Source organism: Rhinolophus ferrumequinum, chromosome 23, assembly GCF_004115265.2.
Source record: "Rhinolophus ferrumequinum isolate MPI-CBG mRhiFer1 chromosome 23, mRhiFer1_v1.p, whole genome shotgun sequence".
Lineage (NCBI taxonomy): Eukaryota > Metazoa > Chordata > Mammalia > Chiroptera > Rhinolophidae > Rhinolophus > Rhinolophus ferrumequinum.
In genome coordinates this window covers 8,866,960-8,885,760 of record NC_046306.1, presented here as the reverse complement: position 1 = coordinate 8,885,760, position 18,801 = coordinate 8,866,960, and the positions used below count along the sequence as shown (strand labels likewise).

Genomic DNA, 18,801 nt, shown 5'->3' with positions numbered 1-18,801 from the left:
TACAGAACAGAATTAATAGCTTCACGCCAGCCCCTAACACCCTGAAGATTCGATTCCTGTGCTTTTTCCTGTATCGTTTTTGAGTAGCACAACATTTTAGGGGAAGGCTGTTCCAATTTCCCCTCTCAGGTCACAAAAGCATTAACAAGACAAATCTTTTGGAAAGAGAAATTACGGAACCAGCCACTTCCTAACTCTTTAGGTCACCTGGGAGGTGACGGACCAGCCCCTGCCCTCGGCATGGATCAGAGGGAGATCCCATCATTGCTGTAACTGTTGAAAGCAGCCTAACTGGCTGGCCATCTTTAACTCCCCATGCTTTAGTACGAGTTGCTTTTGGGCATCTGTGCATAGTAAATATACCAGCTTCTTCCACCTTGGAAGCCCTCCAAATGTGTGATCTCCAAAGCCTTTTTCTTAATAGCAAGATGGTAAGAATTATAACAAAAGAGAGTAGTTGACTGTTTAGTAAGTACAATTGTTCCCATTATAAGGTGAAAACTAACATTTACTTCATTTAGAAGAAAGAACATCAGGGCATTAAGATTCTGCTTGCAAATTAATGCCAATTTATGTTTAACATCTTTTTATCATTGAGACATTTACATATATAAGCAGGCTCCGCTCCTTAACAAAAGGGGAACTCAAGGATGTTTATTTTAGCAGTTAAAAAGGAAAAAGACCAAACAAAACCAAAAGAATTTGTAACAGGTGCCTTGGGAGAAAGCATTCTTTATGCCAATGGCAGATCTTGGTCTTCCACAAGTTTCCTCAGTGGCTGTGGCTTCCATCTCTGATGAAAGAGCCATGGCATCAACTGGCACAAGACATAATGGACACACAGAACTGTAATGTGTAATAAAGCAAATATTTACATTAAGCACAATACAGCAATTTATTTAGATGCTTAAAATGAATACAAAGGGAAATAAAGATCACAAAATTATACATACTACAACAGTGTGTCATATATTAGATGGTATAAATGAATACACCAGGTGGCGTTTAACTAAAGATAAAACTAAATATCCAAAATGCAGCACTCATTGGTTTGCTGCTTCAACACAACACACTTTCATACAGATCTAAAAGGTGTCAAAATTAGTAGCTGCAAAGTCAATTCTTGCATGTGATTTTAGCTTAAAAGATTTCAGAGAACAGATCTGAAATACCAGTTTTTGTTTTGTCAGCTGTAATGTCAGGGATATTCAGAACAAGAAAAATTCTATAATACAAGAGAGTCCAGATATATATCTTATGTGGCTGGCCTCTGCTGCAAGATTGTACAAGGTTATGTGCAAAAACTAAGTCTGTCCAAAAGTTCATACTAGCATAATTTCAAGCTTTTGCTAGGTAAACTAGATATAGCGTTTATTACACAGCAAGGGCAACACTAAAAAAAGAAACAAATCTATGATGGGTACACAATAACAATATCATAAGCATCACTTGAATAGGTCTAAAAGACTGTACAAATATACATTTCAACTATTCAGAATGAATACATGAAAAAAAAATCAGTTTTCCCCCAAGTCTACTATACACATTGGACTGGTAGCTTGTATGTTGGCCCTACACTACCATGTGAATCAGAATAACACTTCTCAATGACATCCAACCAAACATTTTACAGAGGGAAAGAAATATTGAGAAGGCAGATAAAATAAACCTCTGCTTTTCCTCGTGTGCATTCGTGAGCCACCAGCTTATTCACATTTAGTTACTGTCTGCCACAGCAAGTTCGGAAGTAAGATCAGCCCATCACGTGTCATAGAAATAACCATTGGGATTGCAGTGGCCACATGTCCCTACAGCCTGATGACCCAGCACTCAGAAGGCAGTACCAGTTAGAACAGAGCTTTGCAGTCACACTGAAAGGAGAACAGAGTTCCAGGCTGCAGCACGTCACTGCTGCCAGAGCACCCGGCACTTACGCCTGCTGGCTGCTCAGTTTCACTCCGGTTAAGCTGCCGTGCATTGGCTCGGCTACTCCGTCAGTCATGTTGTCAAACTGCTCCCCGTCCTCACTGTCAATTGTGCTATTCTGCCACTCAATCTGCGGGGTGGATAAGCGCTCATCATTTTCAGATGCATTCTTCCACTGTGACTGGTCCTTGGACCAAAACCCTTCAACTTTTCCATAGGAACTATTCTTCCATTTCAACTGCTCTCTGTCACCTTGCACAGTAGCCTTTTTTTTGGCAGCTGGCTTACTGCTCCTTGCATCTTCACTCTGGGAAGACTCATCGGACCAGGTTCCTGGTTTGATTTCGCACGTGTTGTCCTCAAAGTCTGACACCTGCTGTGACCCAGGGCCGCTCTCAGATGGAGAAGCACCATCTTTCCATTCCACGTCATCTTGATCAACCTCACTATCAGAAGCGTCATGCGTTAGTTTGGTTGGTTGCTCAGTCAAATGAATAGTTTCATATTTTGAACCATCCTCGTCTTTTTGGTCTAGCTTCTCCTCAGATTCTAAAGCATCCTCAGAAATTACCTTCGGTATGTGCTCCTCTGGATTATCATTAGGGATTTTAGGCTCAACTTCAAAAACAGGGTCAAAAGGGCTACCACTTCCATTGGATTCTTCTTCCAAATTTTCAAAACTGTCAGAGGAACTGTCATCTTCCTTCCCAAGGTTGAGCTTTTTGTCAGCAGTTTTACTAGCATTGACTCTGGAATCCTTCTCATCATGATTTTCAAACAGCCACTCAGCGTCAAAATCCATCTCATGCTTAACTTTGTTTAATTCTTTCATGTTGAAGCCCAGTAACACACCAGGCTTGTATCTCTCACAGTCCCTGACACACTTCTTCCTCTTGTTACTAAAATGGGAAGCAATGTCACTTTTCCACAACCATAAACTGGCCGCCAGCTTCTCAATCTCTCTCCTGGTGGGATAGGGCTGTTTGTTGAAATACTTTGTTAGGAAGCTTTTCCTGGCTTCATAGGAATCATCTTCATGACCCTTGGGGTCTAAAGCTAAAACAACAGGCTCCTCAGGCTTCTCTTCAAAGAAGCTGGGTGAATCGCTATCATCATCTAACTTTCTCTTTTTCAGCAAGGGAAATTCCATTTGCTCGTAAGTGCGCTTCACAGGTGCCAGGCCCGGTGACTGATTGAGCCGAGAGGGTGCATTCGTCTTATCCTGGCCATTCTGGGTCTTCCCAACTCCCCTGCAGTGCACCAGATGCAGAGTGATAGTGGAGGCGGTCATGTTGCTGGTATACACACCAAGGCAATGGATACACTTGTAGGTGAGCTTTTTCTCCACTGGATGAACCGTCTGAATAACCTGGTGCCTCTCTCGTAAATGATGTGCAAGTGCATCAGATATGGGTCCTTTTAGGATTGAAAAGCAAAGAGGGCAAAGGGTTTTCCCAACATCTTTTTTATAGGGCACTGCAGCTTGAGGTGAACTTTTAACAGGGATATCTGCCTTTTCCTGAACTTTTGGCTGTGGCTTTGGAGGGACTGGAGGGTTATTTTGGGCATGGTAAGCAACAGACTCAGCTGGGGCATCCCTCAGGTTGTATGTGGTTACAAGGAGGTGAATGTTAGTGTGACTACCCTGCTGCAATGTCAAATCAAAACTCAAAGTAGAATCTGTTTTAGGTCCCATCTCTTCATCAATGTGAACCATCCTCATGTGTGCCGCCATCTTTTCCACATCATTGAAAGTTGAACGGCAATATGGGCAAGACAGACCATGAATTAACATATGGTTGAGCAGGGTATCTGTGGGCAAATAGCGATTACAGTAGAGGCATTTGCTAGTAAAATTGTGTATTTTCATAATGTAGTTGGCTACTGCTGGGACTTTCTCAGCTTTATGTTCTTTTTCGAAGTGCACACTATAGACATTTTCAGGAAACAGCTCATTACAGATTGTACATATTTTCCACTTTTGAGTTGAGGAAGTATTGGCTGGGGGAGGGCCCGTGGCAGCTGCAGGTGGTTTGGAACTGGACTGACCTAATCCTCTGGATGCCTGTGACTGGGAAAGGGAAGGCGACTTCAACTGGCCTGATGAGAGAGCAGAGGCATTAGCAGACTGCAGAGAGTATCTCGCTGGGGCCTGGGACCTCTGCTCGGACCCAAGCCCGTAAGATCTTCCATTTCCACTTGGAAGCAACTGCTTCACAGACTGAGACTGCTGAGGGATGGAAACTGGTGCGTTGCCGCCTAGACCCAGTCTCATTGACTGACCAACGCCGTAGCCCTGGCCTACAGATTTGACTCCATAGTTGTTCTGCTGTAGGTGAACATTGGACATCATGTTGACTCCTGTAGAGTTTAAGTTAGGCTTTGGTATTGAGAGTCGATTCACCATCTGCTGTGATGGCAAAGACCGGACGTTTCCGGAAGCAAGGGAACCAATTCTAGATTGGAGTCCCATGCCCTTCTTCTCTTGAGGTTTGGGAGCAATTAGCATCAGAGGTTTGGAGCGGGGAACCACCACGTTTGTGTGGCCAATCATGGCAGTGACCTGATAGCCTATGCGTTCATGGTCTTCGATGACATGCTGTACCAAAGCTTCGTAGGACTTTGGCATGAAAAGGCATCGCTTGCAGTGGATACTCCCCTCTTCACGAGCATTTGGGCCTAAGGGGACGGCACCATTGAGTGATTTTTCGCCAGCCTTTGCTATGTAAGGTGCTGCCACGTGCTGAAAGTGTTCCCTGTAAATGTGCTTCCTAACGATCTCGTACAGAGGGTCTCGGTAAGTGCACTTCTTGCAGTAATACACAGCTTGCTCCACACTATCAGCCTGTTTAGGTTTAAGGCCATCGCTTCTGCTTTTATCTTTCAAAGTGCTCAGGCTGCTACTGGGTGCGCTGGCGTTAGGAGCATGGAATATTTTAATGTGTGTTTCCAAAGTCTTTTTGTCTGCATTGAAGGTACAGTAGGGGCAATTAAGAAGAATCCTATTTTCAAAGTCTTCACTATGGACATTCCGGAAATGACTTTTGTAGGCAGAGAAGAATTTTGAAGAAAATGGACAAGCGCTGCAGCAAAAGGGTTTTGTCCGATAGTCCTAAAGAAAAGACAAAACTGGAATCAGAATGCCACTTCAGATAGTCAATGACAGGTTCTAGGTTTTTGTCCAGACACACTGTTTTAACAGACATGTTATTTTTCAGAACCGAAATTAATTTCTTTTGCAAAATAAATTTATGAAATATAAACTCCAATGAGAAAGCTGTTTTAAACTAAATACTTCTGAGTCCTACAGTGTAAATAAAAAACTCAGTAAGTTCTCTTCAGTGTTTAGAAAACACCAGAGTCACATTTGCTGATGAATTTTAGACAAACCAAAGACAAATATTCTACAGTTAGAAACGACAAGAATAAATTATGTGTAATCACTTTCACTCTGTGAATCAGGAAGGCTTATAGTAAAATTCAGGGCCCAGAATGTCGTAGTACAATTAGGCAATAAAATATATACCTTATACCTTTTTTTATCCTTCCCATCAATGGAAAAATTTTCATAGAAACAAGGTACCTCTTCAAAAATCTCATCACCCCCCCACTCCGATCCAACAGTGCAGTATTCAGATTTCATTGCTGACCAAAACACTACTGATTTGAAAAGCAGGCCACCTTCTACACGCCATGCTGTTCCTTCTCAAGAAAGAGCAGTTCCAAAAGAAGTAATGAAGTAATTCTTTGATTTAAATTAAGAAGTTAAATAAAAAAATGTCCTACAGACTGTAAGGAGCGCATGGTGTTAAAAAGCCAATGAAGCATTGCAGAATATACTGGTATCAAAGAGCAACTTCCAGAATTGCGCTCATTAACACGTGTACTTGGTCCTTTGATGAAGACAGGTGAGACACAAGGTTGGCCAGAGATGATCTCTTTTCCCTACAAACCTACTTTGTTTTAGATATTGGTTTGAATCAAAATGAAATACTCTGCTCTTCCTTAAAGTTCAATCCTTCTTTCGTGTTAGAATAGAGGCTTTGGGATTCATAAAATTGAACACTGTGTCGCACTGGAAAGCTTCTGTACTGTAAGGCTGTAGGTTAATCCTTTTTCCTGGGGTAGTAATCAGAGAGAACCAGATAACTATACTATCATATTTCTGAGGCAGAGTTTAAAAGTACTAATTTCTTGCCAAGAATGCTTTGATAGATGAACAGATCAATAACCCAGAATTACAATCACTACTGAAATAGGTAACAGTAAAGTTTGAAGTGACAGTCACTTCTCCCTGTGGCAAAGGAAATACTACCTACTTATTCCCTCTTTCTGTCATATCTTCACCTGATGATACCTGTTGGCACTGCTGGCACGTTGGACTAGCCGATAGTGTTTTTAATTCCAATCTGTAAAAACTGAAGTTATACCTCTCTGTCACTGCTATCCTACAGAGCCACTAAGCCCCTCCCTCATGGAGGTTGGGTGACGTAGACATAGAAAAATAAGAAAACTTAAATGGAAGAAGTCTGATCCTCCTCTCTCCAGAAAAAACAAGGATTGCAACACAGACACAGAAAAATGATGGATAACCTAGATGAACAGAATGTTGGAGGAAACATTTTAGAAATAGAAGCCAACGTACTTGGGGGAGGAGGGGTGTGGCTTGCTGGTATACAATGGACTTCAGAACTTTTAAGTAACAAAATCTCTAATTTTTACACTTGAAATTTTATCCAATGACAAAAAAGACACAAAGTTCTTCCTAGGTTTCCCTGCCACTTAAGAAAATATGAAATACAGTCATGCGTCGCTTAACAACAGGGATACGTTCGGAGAACTGCATCATACATAAGGCGATTTTGTTGTGTGAACGTCGCAGAGTGCTCTTACATAATCCTAGATGGTCCAGCTGCCTACACACCGAGGCTGTATGGTCTAGCCTGTGGCTCCTGGGCTACAAGCCTGTACAGCATGTCAGCATATTGAATATTACAGGCAATCTTAACACAGTGGTTAAGTATTATGTATCTAAACATACCCAAACACAGAAAAGGTACAGTAAAAATATGGTATAGGAGATAAAAAAAAAAAAGGCACACCTATAGAGAGCACTTACCATGAACGGAGCTGGCAGGACTGGAAGTTCTCTGGGTGAGTCAGTGAATGAGAGGTGAGTGAGTGTGAAGGCCAGGGACATTCCTTTATGCTACTGTAGACTTTTAAACACTGTACACCCAGGTTACACTACATTTATAAAATATTTTCTTCAATAAATTAACCTTAGCTTATTGTAGCCTTTTACTTTATAAACTTTAACTTTTTGTATTAACACTTAGCTTAAAACACATTGTGTAGCCATACAAATTTTTTTCTTCATATCCTTAATTCTATAAGCTTTTTTCTATTGAATTTTTTTAACTTTTAAAACTGTTTTGTTAAACACGAAGACACACACAGGGTCAGTATCATCATCAATATCAGTGTCTTTCACCTTCATCTCGTCCCATGGAAGGTCTTCAGGGGCAATAACATGACAGAGCTGTCATCGCCTATGGTGATAAAGCCTTTTTCTGAACACCCTCTGAAAGACCTGCCCTGAGGCTCTTCTTGAGAAGGTGTTTCTCTTTTCAGAAACTTGGTTTGTTTTTTTTTTCATTACAGATTTGCTTCTAAGCAGATAATGCCACCATGAATATTCCTCTCTACTACTGAGAACCTTTCGGTGTCTGGGTCCACATTTTCAAACTTTTTATGGAGTGCGCAGAGGTCTGCAAAAGCTTCTTCCAAATCATTCACTGTGAATTTTCTTGGGGGTTCTTTTTCTTCTCCTGCAGTTTCCTTTTTTCTTGCCTTTTCTTCAGCTATGTTTTCCTGTTCCAGTTCTAACAACTCCTCAGGAATCACTTCTAGAAGCTCCTGAATGTGATCCTTATCCAGACCCAGATTAAAGCTGTCACCTCAACCACACCATGTTGAATTTTTGCGACCTCTTCATCCTTGGCAAATCGTTTGAAGTTATGGATGAACCTTTTGAGTGTGTTCTTCTAGATGCTTTCATACATTCCTTGGGCTGACATCACCCCAAGCCCAGGCAAGTTTCTTATGCAGTCATAGATATTATAATCCTTCCAGAATTGGGTCAATGTCTTCCTCAGATGCAGGAACAGCCTGGGCAAAGGCCTTCCTCAGGCAGTAGGCCTTAAAAGCTGTTATAACTCCTTGACCCATTGGTTGGATCAAAGAGGTAGGTGGTGACTGGAGGCAAAAACACCACTTTGTTATTGGAATGAAGATCCCCAATAAAAGGAGGATGTCCAGGAGAATTACCAACAATAAGCAAAATCTTGAAAGGTATGTTATTCTCCAAACAATACTTCTCCATTTCGCTGGTGTAACAATTCAGGAGGGCATCTTGGAAGAGGAGCTGGGGCCTCCATGACTTCTCACTGCTCTTGTAGTATACTGGCAGTGTTTATGCTTGGAGACCTGGGGTGCTTGCTGTGCCAGACCACAAAGGGTTTCACGTTGTGGGCTGCAACACTGCCCTCAAACAACACTGTTTATCCTGTCCTTAGAAGTCTTGAAACCTGGCACTGATTTGGCCTCCTTATGGATGAAAGTCCTTTCAGGCATCTGTTTCCAGAATAGGGAGGTTTCATCCATATAGAATATTTGCTCTGGCAAGTAATTTCCCTCCACAATCAGCTTATCTAGAGATTCCAAAAATTCTTCAGCTGCCTTCACACCAGCACTTGCAGACTTACCACTCACTTTATTCTTGAATCCTTTAAGCCACCCAGAGCTACCAGTAAATTCAACATTGTAGTTGGGTCAAGTCTTTTCTTTCAACATCACAAACATTTTGCTTTGGCCATGATCGTCATGGTGCTGTGAGGTCTTCAATCCAGGTCATTAGAAGGTTCTCCATGTCTGAGGTAGGCCCTTCTCGAAATTTTGTTAGTCTCGTTGACTTCAATGAAGCAGAATATGTGCTTTAACAGCTTCAGTCACTTTGTTCTTTAAGATTGTAGCTATGGTGGAGTGGGACATGCCTGACTGCCGAGCAATAAACATCACTGATTTTTCACCTTCGTAGTCCTTAATCACTCTTAATTTTGTTTCCAGGTCAATCACTTAATGTGGCCTCTTACTGTAAACATTAGCAGTGGATTTTGTATACTAAGGGGCCACGATGAACAAAACAACACAAGATTAAATCAAGCACAAGAGAAAATGATGCAAGCAAGAGACGCTGTAAACAGATGTATGAGGCTGCTGCTGGTGTAATACAGCAGACTGTTTTACAGAAAACTTTTTATGTAAGTAGAAAGCACACACTCAAATAATAAAAAGTATAGTAAACATACAAACCAGTAACAGTTGTTTATTATCATTATCAAATATTACTGTATGTAACTGTACGTGCTGTAGTTTTACACCCCTGGCAGCGCAGGTTTGTTTACACCAGCATCACCACAAACATGAGGAAAATGTTACGCTACTACCTTACCAACAGCTTCAACGTCACTGGGCAACAGGAATTTTTCAGCTCCATTGTAATCGTATAGGACCACCACTGTACATTCAGTTCCGTTATTGACGAAAACATCATGCGGCGCAAGACTAATTCATTTTGACATTTTTCACTTTAGGTTGTTGCCTACCAACAATCCATCAGTATGAAAGGCCTAGATAGAGCTGAGAAGGGAGTATACCAGGGATGCTGCCATTTGGGGAAGCCTCCTGTGCCACTTACCTGGTTTTTTGTAAGTGAAGGGTCCCACAGTCCTACATCCTCCCATGTAGTGTTTTTCAAATAAAAGTCATTAGGTTCAAACTGTTTAAAATCCTAGAAAACAGTGAAAGAAGTTTACAAAAACATAGTGGTATCAACTCTACCCAACCTTACATATATATCCTATCTCTTAACTAGGGTTAGAGTGATGCACTGGAAAACCAACCCCACCAAGAACTAAATTAGGAGCCGTAAGGCTCTGAGGAAATACAAAAAGGCATATGGAAGTCGCCCTGAACATTTTGCATTGACCAAACATTCCCCTAGTGGTTAGACAGCTTTCCAAGGAAAACGCTGACGGTTCTAATTCAATAAAAAATTTAGCCACATACTAACACCAAAGTACCCTTCATTAGAGTATTGTAATGCTTCAGTTGTAGTATTAGAATGGCCTGTAATGTTCACTTACAGCACTACACACGTGATATTCCGGTTTTGTGCAATAAATAAAATTGGGGGTGGGGCAGGGGATCGGACTGGGAAGAAAACACAGGACTTCTGAACCCCAAAAGGAAGAAAACTATTCAAAGAAACAGTATTATGTTAAATTTATACTCATATAAAAATTTAATGGCCTGCTTCCCCCCAGGCTAGGAAGATACAAAGTCTTAGGGTATAATTCCCCTTGCTCCTAAAAGGTTCACAGTTCAGTGTGGGAAAATCAAGTACATGTAAATTCCAGGACATGTAATGGGTATAATAATGGGAGGAACAAATCAAATACAGGATAGAAAAAGTACCTCATCATTTGCATTATTTATCCTTGAGACGACTGCCCCACTGAGTGCAGTGTGAATGGACTGTTTCATCAGGCAGAGCTACCTGAACCTGAGGGGCTGGAGAGGGAGTGGAGTGAACTTCCACACTAGGGACAGCATAAGAGAGAAGCCCACGTTTGAGAAGCTTCAGTCTACATGATAAACCCCCAGACTATTATTAGTGGTAATAAGGAACAGAAAACCTGTTGAATGAGGAAATTGCTTTTTAACTTTCAATTCCATCCAACCGTTTACTAAGTGCCTATATGTGCCCACCCTGTGCTGGGCATACAGATGGGCAAGGTAGTTATGGTCCCTGACCAGCTGGAACTAAAAGGCTAGTGGGGAAAACAGTTCTAAACATTTCTTTTCAATCAGAGGCTTTGATCAACTAACCATAAGACCTGGAGCAATGAGACCTAAAAAAGGAGGAGACCAACGCACTGGCAACCCCACAGGGCTATTACCCAGCTCATAGAATACAAAGGCTAGAGAAACAGTTTGTAAAGTCCAAACTGTTATACAAGGGGGAGATAATAACCTATGATGGGTCAAAAGGGCCAACAAATGCTCAAATCCTAAGGAAAGAGACAAAACAAGCACCCAAACCACCAGGCCTCAGCAATCAGAAGGTCAACCAGAACATTCAGGTGTGTCAGAATGAGAACAGGCTCTGGAGTCCCCCAGACAGACCCTGCCTGCCACGTACTTAGTTGTTAGGTAGACCTATTTTCTTAATCTGTGAAGTGGAGATAAGAATTCCTATGCACCCCCCACCCCCAGGTGTTGTTTTAAGGATTTGGATTTAGAGATAATTTTAAAGTATCTAGTAAAATGTCTGATATGAGTATGTCCTCAATGGTAACTGCTTTTGCTTCAGGATGCAAAGATGAAAAAGCCCGTTTTAGGGAGATGGGAACAAGTCAGGCTAATTCAGAAAGCTCTGGCGAAGCTAATGCTGTGGTCAAAATTAAGAATCACGCCTAAGAATTAACCATCCTAGCCACTGACACAAAGTAACGAATCAAAAGCTGAGTTATGTTAAAATTAAAAAAATGACATGCTACTTACTTCTATGTGTTCTTTACAGTATTCCAACCCAATGTCACTAAGTATTTTTTTCACAGTTTTCCGGGCTTTTCTTAAACTGCCAAGATTGTTGACAGGAAGTTGGAACATAGTTTCTATTGGAAAAAAAAATTTTAAGTCAAGTCAAAACATGTACAACTTGTAATATTTACTAATTCCACTGATGGATCAAAAACCCTGGCCCAACCTCACAAAAAAGGTGAGTATCTAGCATGTTCTGAATACTTAAAGCAGGTAGGCAAAATAAGTACTCTCCGATCTTTTCTATTTTTAACAGGACATTTTATGTTATAGATTGGCTATGAATCTAATCTGGCACAATTCTGATTAAATTTTTGATGAACTTTTAAAGTTAAGAATTAGGTTAATAATACCAACAGATTATTTTAAAATCAGGTGTGAGTGCTTTTCTCCTTGTGATTTCAAACCTCTGAAAATAGAAAATGCTCACCACTTCAACATCATTAACCACAGAATTTTGAGTGCCAGGGAAAAGCAGCTTTTGTTGTCTGGGAACTCTCCTGCACATTGCTATGGTATTCTTAAACATTCTTCAAAGTGTCTGTATACTACTCAAACTAAGACACTAATGGTTGTGTAATTTGCCCCTCAGCCAGCACCATACCTGGGCAAAAGCATTCACTTATAGTCATGGAATGAATGCTGAGAAGGGGAAAGAAAGCTGGGCACTCAGCACCAGGGCAAACAATGGTAACTATTATAGATTTTGGGGATCCTTTTAAAAATGAAAAAATGTATGTGTGTGAAGGAATTGAAAGATTATTTAAATGACCTAATATACCAAAGAAGAAATTTAGATTCACTTTCCCCAAGTTCCTTAAAAACAAAGGTTGAGAAAATAAAATTAGTAAAACTTGGGTGGTTGAGAATTCATATGGCTTCCAGTAAGAGCATAAATGTTTCTTATAAAGTATGGTAACAATTTATCATCAATTTAATAATCTAAATTTTACAGAATATAAAGTAGTTCTAAAAACCAAAAGCAAAGGCAAAAACAAAAGCATCAGGAATTAAAATTTAATACATGCAAATCTGCTTTTCTAATAAATAAGGGCTGTTACTCTTTAATACCCTATCATTTATAAACCACAATCAAAAAGTCAATCCAAAAGTAGAAAGATGTCACATTACCTCATTTATTATTCTAAGCCAAAAGTCAACATTAACTATGTAAAACGGAAAGAAAAAAAGGGTGAAGCCTACCAAAACAGACACTAACTCCTAGAAATTCTGAATCCAGATGTTACCAGAACTTAGACGTCTCAAAATATTCTATATGAAGAACCAAAGTGTAACTGAGGCCAAAAGAGAAATGTATTTCACTGAGAAACACTTATCAGCCTTTTCGTCTTCAAGGCGGAACTCCTGCTGGCTATGAAACGTGACTATGGACAGTGTCCTCTATACTCTCTGCCATCCAGTAACCTGTGTAACATTTAGCTAATAGCAGACTTAGAAGTCATTTCTGATACAAATTGATGTGCATTCAAGACCAAATTTATTATTCCCTATGGAAATTTGACTGCTAAATTGTTTTAAACCATCAAAAAGATTAACAATTTTAAACCAGAAATTTTTTTTAATCAGTCGTTCAATAAAACAGCTCCACAAACCAGGTCATTAAGTGAAGAGACCAGGCATCAAAATGGATGCCACGGACACCCAAGCCTGAGAAGAGACATCTTGTTTCTCCATTCATTTCATAAACTCTCTGGGGGCCAAAATCCAGTTCTTTTGGAACTTCTCAAGTTAATCCTGCTTCACTGCAGAGCAGAGATGTGCCCAGAAGGCAACCATTACTGATTTTCCCTGTATCCTGGATAAGCAGCCCAACATCTCAGCAAAACAAATACACAAAGATTTGGGTACCTGGCCACCATCAAAGCCACCAGTCTATATAGAAAACATCCAAGGAAGTCAAACTGCAGCTCAGGATAAAGGAAAACCAATTTTCCTATGGAAAATACCAGGCATTCTAAGTGCCTACCCACGGCTAACCAGCAAAGTTGTTTGAAGACCTCCAAAGGAAGCACCTCAGTGCACAGTAGGCATACAATTTATCCATCCACAGTTCTGAAAAAGTGAGTATGCTCGTAAGGGAGCTTCGTGACAAGAAACTTAGTTTATAATATAAAAAGTGACATTTCTGCCATAGAGTAAATCTCAAGTTTACTTATTTAGGCTGAATTTAAAAGGCTAACAAATAAAATAGTGACACTGCTTATTGGAAAATGCTGTATAAAAAAACGGTTCTTTGTTCTATGATTAGCAACTAGGAGGAACCAAAGTTCAAGTTTACACCGAAAGAAGTAGAACAGTCTAAGATTGTAATTGTCTTCACGACGTTCCTAACCACCTTGGGAATTCTCTCATCTGCCCCTTTTCCCAGATGGAGGTGTCCTCTTCTCTATGTATTTGCTGATGGAGGCCTTTTCCAATATTGTGTTCATCTAGAGCGGGAATAACCCATTCGTAGTATGTGTTACCAACCTCAAAAGCATTTACAAAGAATTTTTTTTCTTTAAACAATTTTCTCAGTATATAAAACAGGCACACAGTACAGGAATATAAGCAAGGAAAGCTCCCTCTTACTCCTATTCTACAGCCACAGCAGTTCCCCTTCCCAGAAAGGGCTACTGTCACCATTTCTTGTGTTTCTCTCTTGAGCTTTTTCTATGGTAGTAACAGGCCAAAGGTTCCTTGAAAGGAAGCCTCCAACAAACTATCAGTCAACGTTAGACTTATTATGGGTGATAAGAAAAAGAACTCCCTGCTTGCTGTTAAGAAACAACTTCAAATTAACTGCTGGCTCCAGGGTTTATTAATGTTATCTATTTGATTCTTATTTAAATACCTTTGCAAGAACTACCCCAGCCTCCTCCCCACTCCTTAAAAACCCTTTGAATTAGAAATCTAGACAAAGGGCCCATACCTTCAGTAACTAAAGGGTAGAACAGAGCAAATAGGAAATCAATTGCCAGTTTCCTTACTTTTGAATAGAAAGAGAGCTAAAAACAGAATATTCACAATCATTAGTTGTCCCCAAGTGGCTAGTCCTTCCTCTTGAGTAGCTTTGGCTATCAGGATGGCTATTTTTCGCAAGGGCAGCACCATTACTCCAACACCAAGGAGCGCTCCCTTCAGCCAAACCGTAATCTCTCAGCTCATGGCATAAATAAGGGAAAATATCCACTTTAACAGAACAGTACCATTGTTCATCTGTTTCCCAATCATTCTCAGAGCACCTGCACTTTGCCAGTCAATGTACTAGAATAGAGATGAACAGGACAGAGTTCTTCCCGTTCAACCCTCCACCAATTCTAGGGGATGGGATCTAGAGCACACAGTCGGCACGAGGTCCCTGGAGGAAAGAACATACGTGTTTGTTTTGCCTGCCCAACTTCTCTTGGACCCACTCCTGCCGCTACTGATGTGCAGTCAGTTAGGAGGCCCTTCGTCCATTAGAGCAGAGTGTACATGACTCAGGTAGGCCAATTAGAGTATTCTATCTCTGTAGACACTGATTAGTACAGAGCTGGACACGTGATTCAAACAGGGCTGCCAGTGATGCTGAAAAGCAGAGTCAGGACCTGCTACTACATGGAGAAAGCAGAGGGAAGGAGAGTCCTATTGACACTGCTTAAGGTCCTCAATCCAGCTGCACCTTGTGCCAGAAAGAGCCTCCATGCCCACCTGTGAATTTTCAGCAACACGAAAACACATACAATCATTTTTGCTTAGGCTTTGGTTCATGTCACTTGTAACCTAAAGTCAGACCTATAGTGGGACATAGAAGACAAAGTGAGTAAGAGGGAAGATGGAGAATTTCATGCAAAATAATTATACTTGTGAACTGGGTCTAGTAGGAAGAATAGGAGTTTGACAGGAAAATACAGTTATTCTGGAAGATGCTTTGGCCCCTGGTTTCATTAATCAAAAACAAAACACTACATGGAAAGAGTCAAACACTTTCTAAATGCTAAAAGAATTTGGGGAAAGCTCAACAGCCCATTAATAACAGTTTAACATTTGCAAGTGTTTAATTAACAATTGAAGATAAGTAACTTTTGGTAAGCATATAAGACCTGATGAACTAGACTTAAACAATTACTTTTTCAGAATGATTTAAATTTATTGTTGAATGATTCAGCCACACTCCTTTTTCCTATCAATCTTTGCAAATTATACTCACACTACTGATTGGGGCCAAAACATTGAAGTTTTACTAATCCTGGGCCAAACTCCTAATCACATGCTTTCTTAAGAAAGCAAGAGTCAGGTGACCAAAACAAAAATCTAAGACCTGTAGCCCTAGGCTACAGATGATTTAAAACCATACAAATATATACACATAAGACTGATCAAATACATGCACCTCTTTCCCCTCCAAATACCAAAAGCAAAAATACTCCTTTACTCCAAGTACCGAGAGGGTTAGCATAAAGGCGGAGAGCGCCTGTCTCATGAGGAAGTATCTGTAGGCTGAATCTGTATTGGGGGAAGGAAGATGATACAACATCAGTAACTGCGGACTTAACTGAAGCAAAGAAGTCATTAACTGAGAAACATAATTATAATCATTTATGAACAACACCCAGCTCTGCCAAAAGGCTTGGATCTAGTCAGGTGTACTCAGAATCTTTTGGGTCAGGAAGATGGAGGGAAACCCAACAGACTGCAATGCTACTTTAGCAGGCTCAAGGCAAGGTCTGCAGGACCCAACACACCACGAGTCAGCGGGGCTTGTCTTTATATGGTAGTCCCTCTGCAAAGCCACCAATCAAAGGTGACATCATTTAGTCCCTGTTTTTAGGGGTAGAAAAAAAGCAGAAAAGCATCTGTCTCTGTGCCATCAGAAAGCAAAACAAAACAAAAAAAAACCCAAAACAAAATAAAACCCAACCTTAAACCTTTGACCAGGCACCGATAATCAACCCAGGAGAGAAAAAAAAAAAAAGCTTCCAAATCAAACCTCTCTAGATAATGTTTTAAGCTACTGCAAGTGTGGATCTAGCATGACATTTTCCACTATATAATTCTTCATACTTTTAATATGCATTCTTATATGGTATTTCCCAAGTTCCTAATAAGAATGTGTCAATTTAACATGCCAGGAAATACAAAGTAAATATGATCATGTGTCCTAGTTTCCATCACCTGCTGGTATAACTGCTACTTTCTAATATTTGGGAACTGAAATCTGAACATATACCAGAGTGACAACTAATGTATCAGTTGTTACATTAGTGAATGCAAACCCAAGTTTCTGACAATGTACAAAGAGCTACACAAGGATGGTTACACTCCTTCCTGGTGACACCTAAACATAAGCTGCTTAAACCAGTGGTTTTCAACCCTGCCCCACCACCCAGAGGTGAGACTCTTGTTTTTAAAGAAAACTTAGTCGAAATATAAAACAGATAAAAGTGAAGAGGCTCAGATTTAAATGACTAAAGGAAGAAAAAATTCTCTACCCTCAAACATCTCCTTGAAATAGTTACTTGTTTAAACTAAGCTCATAATACAGACTTATGCCAAGGTGGCAGTCTACTGAAACAAAACCTGGACCTAGTGGGCAATCAACCAAAATAGGAAGTTGGATAGGTATGGCAGAATTCCAACAGTTTAGTGAAAATCTCCCCTAAATAAAATTAGTCTGATCAGAATATGGTTATAAGAAGCCCACAGTAAGCATAAGGATTAGAACATAGTTTATACTTTGATGTTGTCTTTTAAATATTTCTGCATTAAAGCTGTAAAGATAAATATAGTCTCTCTGGGAATATCCTTTACCGGGATGGAGAAAAAAAGCAAAGGCTAGAAATGATGCCATTACTAGTGAAGAAAATGGCTGCTGTGTTTTCTAAGTTAATAAAAATTAGGAAGATATTAAAGTAACTACAATATAAACAATTTCAGTTTTGGTAACCTGATCAACCCAAATTAATATTTAAGAAATTCAGATCTTTGATACTAAAACAAAGTATAGGTAGCTGACCTTCGAACAATGAGGGGGTTAGGGGCACTGACGCCCTGTGCAGTTGAAAAATCAAAGTATAACTTTTGACTCCCCCCAAACTTAACTAATAGCCTGTTAACCAGTAGTCTTACTAGATAACATAGTTGATTAACACATATATTCTATGTATCCTATGTGTTCTATGTATTATATACTGTATTCTTATAATAAAGTGAGAGAAAATATTAAGAAAATCCTAAGAAAAACATTTACAATACTGTACGTATTTATTAAAAAAAAAAATCTCTGTATAGTGGACCTGCGCAGTTCAAACCCATGTTGTTCAAGCATCAACTGTCCTCCAATTAATGCTGATATAAGTATTTACATAAAAAATTTTATAACCTAGACTGGAGGTTTAAGAGTCAGATATTTGAAGTTTCTTTAAACTACCAACCTAACTAAAAAAATGTTAAGTTATGTTGTTTTCTAAAAAGCTAGGCATTTTAAGAAGATTCTCATGAAGAGAATCAAAGCATCAGTTACTTACTGTTATCCATGATGGTACTTTTTAAAAAACTGATTTTGTGATGTCTCTGTGGAACATTTCGGACCCATAAGATAAAAACTAGGCAGAACGAAACCACCACTCCCATATTTATGCAGTCTCTTTCCCTCCTATCTCCTCAGCGACAGATTTCATACCTGTCAATATCACTCAGAGTAAAACTGTGGTGATAGTAAAACACTGTTCTCTTTTTATAACCAATAACGCTTATCTTTCCTGAAATCTGAAGTAGTGAAAACAGACGTCTTATTTGCTTTTAAGCGTGTCACTAAGTCCTACTTTTAAATTAAACCAGTTATAAAAAGGTTTATATATTTGTAAAGCCATGCTGGAACACCCTCCAACAAGTGAGCACATGGAGAGCCCAGAACCCACATTCAGTCTGGAAGCAATCCTACTCAATCTTTTTCTAAAACACGGTCTTGAACAGAAGCGGCTGATCTTTCAATTTCCTATAAATTCGGGTAAAAGACCTTCCATATGCCAGAAGCTCCTCATAAAAAGGCAGCTCTGTCTTCTTCTGCCGCTCTCTTCCTCAGTCCCAAATACTACAGAACAAGTAATTGTCTGATTATCTACAGGCATAGAATTCCTTTCTGGATTAGCAGATAAAACTGTGCAGCATGACAGAGGTAAGAAAAGAGTTTAGTCTCCTCTCTCAATCTTACCAGAAAATGTGCAG

The 18,801-nt window shown here is 39.9% G+C and overlaps 1 protein-coding gene across 5 annotated transcripts in view; it reads right to left on the bottom strand.

Annotated features, from left to right (window-relative positions):
- Positions 1 to 870: 870 nt before the first annotated feature.
- The window catches only part of ADNP (activity dependent neuroprotector homeobox), a 31,594-nt gene continuing 13,663 nt past the window's right edge, over positions 871 to 18,801 (bottom strand). For all 5 annotated transcript variants that reach the window (XM_033094708.1, XM_033094709.1, XM_033094710.1 and 2 more), the window contains 3 exons: positions 11,554 to 11,666; positions 9,686 to 9,778; positions 871 to 5,038 (listed from right to left, as the gene is read on the bottom strand). In XM_033094708.1, coding sequence (XP_032950599.1) covers positions 1,931 to 5,038; positions 9,686 to 9,778; positions 11,554 to 11,661 — 3,309 coding nt within the window. In that variant the 5' untranslated portion in view covers positions 11,662 to 11,666 and the 3' untranslated portion in view covers positions 871 to 1,930. The remainder of the gene's footprint in view (positions 5,039 to 9,685; positions 9,779 to 11,553; positions 11,667 to 18,801) is intronic.